Source organism: Strigops habroptila, chromosome 3, assembly GCF_004027225.2.
Source record: "Strigops habroptila isolate Jane chromosome 3, bStrHab1.2.pri, whole genome shotgun sequence".
Classification (NCBI taxonomy): Eukaryota; Metazoa; Chordata; class Aves; order Psittaciformes; family Psittacidae; genus Strigops; species Strigops habroptila.
Genome location: NC_044279.2, coordinates 80268229 through 80274706, shown reverse-complemented (window position 1 = coordinate 80274706; position 6478 = coordinate 80268229). Strand labels below are relative to the sequence as shown.

The 6478-nt window shown below is 51.3% G+C and overlaps 1 protein-coding gene across 1 annotated transcript; it reads left to right on the top strand.

Moving 5' to 3' along the window:
* Positions 1 to 280: 280 nt before the first annotated feature.
* Positions 281 to 6278, top strand: LOC115605626 (homeobox protein NANOG-like). Its single transcript, XM_030480351.1, has 4 exons — positions 281 to 552; positions 3733 to 4007; positions 5338 to 5427; positions 5896 to 6278. Exons 1-4 carry the CDS (start codon positions 372 to 374, stop codon positions 6259 to 6261), a joined length of 912 nt encoding a protein of 303 aa, XP_030336211.1. The 5' UTR covers positions 281 to 371; the 3' UTR covers positions 6262 to 6278.
* Positions 6279 to 6478: the final 200 nt, after the last annotated feature.

Below are 6478 nucleotides of genomic sequence, written 5' to 3'. Positions count from 1 at the left end.
CCAAAGAAGCAAGCGGGAGGAGGCTCCCTGGGGCTCTGGATCAGACCCCTGCTCAGGTGTGACTGAGGAACCTGCAGAATGGGAAGAATTCAGAGGGGACATATTTTAGCCCTGATGCCATGTGTGGCTTTCTCTCGCCCCTCCACCCTGCTCTGTCCCCACCCCAACCATCAGCCTCTTTAACATGACAAAGAGCCCCGAGGAGCAGACGGTGGTGAATATTGCAGTCCCAGGCAGGGTATAGGCAGCTATAAAGGTAACTGCCTGTCCGCGCTGCGGGGCTACCTCAGCTTGCTGGTGAGACCTGCTCCCCCCCGAGTGAAGGTGGCATCTATTAGACGGTGGGGGAACCACCCCTTCATCTGCCGCCCATGTGTGCACACTTGGCTCTGCCCCCCTACCAGGCTTACCCCGGCGGGACTGGCATGGGGTACCTGGACTTTTACTGGAACTCGGCGGGGGAAGCAGGACATGCCTCCACTTCGGCTGGGCCAGCGGGAGCCGCGGGAGCCGGTCAGTCTCCGGAAGCAGGAGCGAAGAGGCAGACGGCAGGTAAGGCATTTCGGCTGGGACCTGGAGCCGGTGCCCGGGATATCTGTGGTCCCAGCTCAGCCGCTTTGCTCAACGACCTTGAGAAAAGTTGTCTGTCTCCCTGCCTTGGCTTCCTAATGTGTGAGCTGGGCAGAGCACGATGTCGTGGGCAAGGAGGACGGGTGACCTTGGGCAAGTCACACCACCTTGCCATGGTGACTGTGATCCCGTTTTCTAAACCTCAGCAGAGCCTGCAAGAGTTCAGGCACTGGCAGGTCTGTGCTGCAGGCTGGAGGGCAGTGTGACAACATGGTCTCATGAAAGTTCATGGTTCTCAGGGCAGGAATGTCTAGGCCTCCTTTTAGTCAAATGCTGTCATGAGTGCTATGGAGAGAAACAGCTCCTGAAGGTAATTCTGCTAGTGGCATCCCTTATCCCCTTACAAACTGCTCACACCCTTCGTGCGCTCATTAAACTTGAGCCCAGTGAATCACTGTGCCGGGAAATCTGCTCCCTTTAAATCAAGCATTGTTAAAGAAGCACCCACTACTTTTAGTTTGCTATTTCCCCCTCGCTATTTCCCTTTCCGTGCTCTTCTTGCCTTGCCTTTCCATGTCTGCAAAAAAGTCCCAGGCCTCACTGCAGTGGCAGTTTCTGTTCCTGCCATTCCCCTGCCACTCCAGTGAGTGGCAGGGGAATGGCTGATGAAAGCAGGTTTTTGCACAGCCCCATTGTATGATCAGCAGGGTAACACTCATGTAAGGTTACTGGGTGGGAGGAGAGCAAGCTTTTGGAGAGCTGGTTTTAAGCTGTCAAATGGTATAGAGCTACAGGCTCGGCAGAGGGACTAGTATCTACTTGACACATGGCTATTTGCCATGCAGTTTGGAGAAGGGCTTATGTTCTCTGCATGCTGCCTGCTCCACAAAGGGTGCAGGCAGACTGACTCATTTGTGCCCCCAATGGGCCTGGCTTATGGACCTGAAATCCGTCTTCGAACACTCTCATTTCGTGCCTCTCTCTGCAGAGAGGGCCCAGTCATGGAAGCAAAGGCTTACTGATGTCAAAGGCTTGTGGTTGTGGGGCTGTCTTAGGTTTTCATGTCATACTGCTGTTTGTGTTTCTTGTTTCCTCTTCCCTTCACTCTCTTCTCACAGGAGAGGGAGAGCACCTTTGTCTTGTGCTCAAGCTGCAGGTTATAAATTACGTGGGGGTTTGGGAGCACAAGCTGAGCAGGAACATGTGGGAGATTTAGCTCTGTGGTATCTTGCTGTGGTTCTTGTCTAACACAAGACTTTTCTGTTTTCCAAGCCTACATTCTCAGCATGCTCGTTTCCTGTCTATAAGGTTTTTACTGCACAGCCTGCAGGAGCCAACCATCGTGTGGTCCCACACGGAATTTTAGCTCTCTGTGCATCGAGGACACAGATGTCCAGCTTCCTCTCAGGTTCTGCAGTCTACCCCGATGCACACAACACCTCAGGCCCTTGCACCTCTTCTACCGACAGCCCCTTTCTCCTTTTAGGCAGAATCGTTTTGTAACCCTCATGGCCCTGCTCCCCAGCACCAGAAACCTGCCCCGCTACACATCTGCCTCTTCATACAGCCTGTGCCTCTGGGTGGTTCTCATCTTCTGGGGATAGGAAATAGCCAAGAGCAGGCTTTTGAGAGCAGGCAACCCTAGAGAGGCAGGCACCACAGAGAGGTGTGCCTCTCCAGAGGGTGATACTGTCGGAAGAAACACCACAGACATGGCTATGTTTCTGAGGCCCAGAAATGGCCTCAAGGCTTATGAGTGATTGCTTAGCAGCATCTCAGCTTCCGACAGAAGGAAGGGTTTGATATGGTGGTCAAAGAGCTCATTCCTCAGGAGGGTGTCAGTACTTTGCACTGGACATAGATTTGGGAAATTGAGGAGGGTGTCTTAGTGTGGGTTTCAGGGTGACTAGGAAGGATATTGGGAGCTATTGGTTGGGCTTAGTAGTCGGAAGGTGTGTACTAAAAATGGCACTGCCCCATTCACTGCACCCCGCCTCTCCTGAAATGTCAGTAGGAGGAGAGGGGATGGACCATGCAGAAGGGTTTGCAGAGGAGTAGCTGGAGGAAGGAAGGATGGACAGATTTGCCATTGCACTTACAGGGAAGGAAGGAGACTGGCATCACATCCCTTCAGTCAGGGCTAGCCTGAGGTGGTCTCAGCCTCTCACAAACCCCAGCAACCAAGCACCTGACAGAAATGTGCTGGCGTAATCTCTCCTGTTAGCATTTTCCTATTCAGGCACCCTGAATGCCTTTGCATCTTGGCAGCTTTTGTCTGGACTAGTAGCCCAGACTTGTTTAGGAAGTTTTTCCTTTAGATCTTTATCTCAACTTTGTCCTCAACAGAGACCCCCTTAGGACATGTACTGGCACAAATGAGAAAGGATTGGACACGTTCCTCTGTACTCCTGAATTTTGTCCCCATTGTCCCTGGTACAGGATTACTGGCTCTTCGTGCTTGTCCCACACATCCACCTTACTTCTCTCCCTCCCCATTTCCATTTCAAATTTTTCTCCTTCGTTCTTGTCTTCCAGAAGCCCTCCTCAGCCAAATAGGCCCTCCATCTATACATGCATTTCCAACAGTGGGATGGTCTGTGGTGGGAGCCACAGACAAACAAGAGTGAGCCAATATCCAAGGCCTGGCTGATGCTCTCTACCTGCCACCCCATCAGTGTAAGAAATGACTGCTCTGGCTCACCATACACCATGGCTGGAAATTGCCATGCCACTGTCTTTCAACTGCCTTGAGATTGCCGGGTAGGCAGTTTCAGGCAGCCCAGTCACCAACTCAAAGCTATGCCTGCAATCATGACCAGGCCTCTTTATACCACAATGAGACTGAAATATTACCGGGGCCTTTTGGAGGATAGTAACACTGAAAGTCAATGATGTGCACCATTCTCCCCTCACTGCCCTGACTTTTCCAGCTGGCAAAAGGGAGCCACAGGCATCCTGGACGGCTGAGCTGGGAAGTTGCTTGCTTTCAGTGGGCTTGTTTGTGCTCATAGATCCATGAAGGAAGGAGGGTGACACAAACCTTTGCTTCAAGAAAGCCATATGGTAGGCAAGGAGCTATACAGCAGGTGGGGAGCATGCTCATACCCATACAGTTGTGCATTATGTCTTGCATACCTTTTGTCATTGTCTTTCTTTTTCTAGAAGTATCCCCAGCTTCATCCAGTTCTGGGAATTTCAGCCAATTCACACCAGATTCAGCCACCAGTCCACATTCAGCATCCTCGTCCCCGCAGCCTACAGCTAAGTCTCAGAAGGGCAGAGAAGATGGCATGGACGGGGTGAGGAAGGCCAAGAAACGCACAGCTTTCTCCAAGGAGCAGCTGCAAACCCTGCACCAGCGGTTCCAGAGCCAGAAGTACCTCAGCCCCCAGCAGATCCGGGAGCTGGCTGCTGCCCTGGGGCTCACCTACAAGCAGGTGAACATGGAGTCTTTGACCCATGGTATATCTGTCACAGAGCAGCTGAATGGTCACATAAGGCAGTGACAGGATGGGAAGATAAGTCCCCACGTGAGAATACAGGCAAAGGTTCCAGCTAACAGTTGCTCCCCTGCTTATTCATGTCCAGAGATCAGAAGAACTTCCTGGGGCAGGAGAGTCAGTGTCACCTCATTGGGGCCTCCCCAGTGAGGGGTCAGTTAAGGGTACTGTTGCCAATGCTTGTAATAGAATTGCAAACACAGTGATGAATATGTTGTTTGCCACAAACAGCCTCTACCCTGGGCTTGACAGCAATTCACAGGCTTTTTTCTTGCACTGGTGAACTTCACAGGAATCCTGGCATGCATCAGTTCTCTGAATCCCAGGGCTGCAACATGCTGAAAGCTATTGCTAACATTTCCTAGGGATGATCTTGTCCAATATCTAATAATGTCCCACACTCAGCACTTCCTGGCAGCTTGACGTCCACTCCCCCCTCCATGTGGATACTGCTAGGTTCATATATTGCAACTCTTCAGGGTCTTTGCTGATCTCCAGGCAGATTGTATGTAGTGAACTGGTGCTGGCTCAAATGATGCCTTCTTAAAGCAGAGAAGGCCGAGCAATGGGGTTACAAGTAAAAAATCTGCCTGGAATTTGGGTGTCAGAGCTGGGCATGACAGCCTGGATGCTCTGGGACTAGAACAAGTTATATATGCATTGTAGGTGCACACATACACATGCATACACTGAGCTGGTGCTGTCAGGAGCTTGAGACTGGCGGGACAATCTGATCTTTCCTTCAATCCGCATCCTTACAAAGGCTGCTTTCCCAGTGCAGACACAGCCCTGGGGGGAAATGGCTCTGGAATTCGCCCCAGCAAGGAGCTTTGAATTTGGGAACTGCTGGGTACAGGGAGCAAGCCTTTCCCTTCTCCACTTACAAGCACGCAGAAACAGTGTCTTGGAAGCTTGCTTGAAGTGCAGGGGGCGTGTAGAGATTTGGGTGGGTCTAGTTTGCACCAGTCATTCATCCCCATGATTGAAATGAGTCAGTTTGCCACAGCTATAACTGTCCCGTGGATGGAATGCGGTCCCCTCCTCCCACTATGCAGATGCACTAGCCACCTGCTGAGGCTGCTAGACAGTCATCCCCCCTTGGCAGCAACCCCAGGGAGCTCTTCAGGCCTTTATCTGCTGCTGCCCATATATCTATGCCATCTGGTCACTCTTCCCCTGGGTCTTCCTGCTTGTGAATCCGATAACATTTGCTCTTCCCTCTCCTTTGCTGATGTTTTCTTTTCTCTGCTCTCCCTTCCCCACCCAGGTGAAGACTTGGTTCCAGAACCGGAGGATGAAGCTGAAAAGGTGCCAGAAGCATAGCCTGTGGACTGAACGGGCCCAGTGCCTCACGCAAGTAAGAACATAGCGTATGGCTTAGCATGACCTTCTATCTAGCCAGATAAGTCCTGCGATATATTTCCTCCACGACTGCAGCGACTTAAGCATAAAAGTATGAGCGTATCCTGCCTTCTGGTTTGGTCAGCGCAGAGGCACAGGCTTGGCACAACTCCACGTTCTGTAGGTAGCCTAGCAATAGGCTGACTATGCCACTGAAATGCTTCCAGAGAAAAGCTGTTTTCCTCACATATATATATGTGTGTGTGTTTGCGTGTGTCTACATACACACACAACTGTGTAACCACCCCTCAGCTATTGGGATGGATATGGCTCTTCTTGCCCTCCCATGCCATTGCTGCCAATCAACAGGACATGAAATGTAAAGGAACAGAGCCCTAGTACCTGCCAGGCTATTCATTCTGTGGAGAAACTATTGTCACAGTGGAGAAGCTATATATTCTGACTCACTGTCTTTCCCTTTCAGAGTGCCTTCCAGCCAAGTACTTACCTGGACATGCACCCCAAATTCCACCAGGGCTACCCAATCACTGCAGCCAGCAACATGCAAACCATGCCTCCCCCCCGTCAGCACTATGGAGCAGGGCAAAATGCTTACACAATTGTGACCAATGAGGATGGAGGAGTCTTTGGCAAAGGTGGGGGCACCTGCAATGTCCAGCAGACACTGCCCGGCTTCATTGCCCAGCACAAAGTAGACTTTTACCACAGCTGTCCTGGCAGTGTGGAATATCCAGGCACAAAGACGGGTGACAGCTGTAACTTTCACCACTCTGCCACCATGGGCGCTCCTTTCCCAACCACTGCTGGCCACCATCTCTATCATTCCTAAGCACTGTGAATGTGGGGTACTTGGGGCAGCTGCGAATCAAATCTTATTCTCATCTCTCCCTTTGTTATTCATGTGCTCTTCAACTCTGGGGCCTCATGTAGCTAGAACCTGTTTTGGAATCCAAATGTGTGCCTGCAAGCGTGCACAGACACACAGACATGCAGATACCTGTTTGCCCATATATGTAGATACAGCTCTTCAGTCGTATGTCCTTACA

Excerpts from the sequence above, each read along its gene's own strand:
- LOC115605626 (XM_030480351.1), top strand. The coding sequence starts at position 372 with ATGTGTGCACACTTGGCTCTGCCCCCCTACCAGGCTTACCCCGGCGGG. Across the intron at positions 553-3,732 it reads AGCGAAGAGGCAGACGGCAG|AAGTATCCCCAGCTTCATCC; the intron begins GTAAGGCATTTC and ends TTCTTTTTCTAG. Across the intron at positions 4,008-5,337 it reads TGGGGCTCACCTACAAGCAG|GTGAAGACTTGGTTCCAGAA; the intron begins GTGAACATGGAG and ends TTCCCCACCCAG.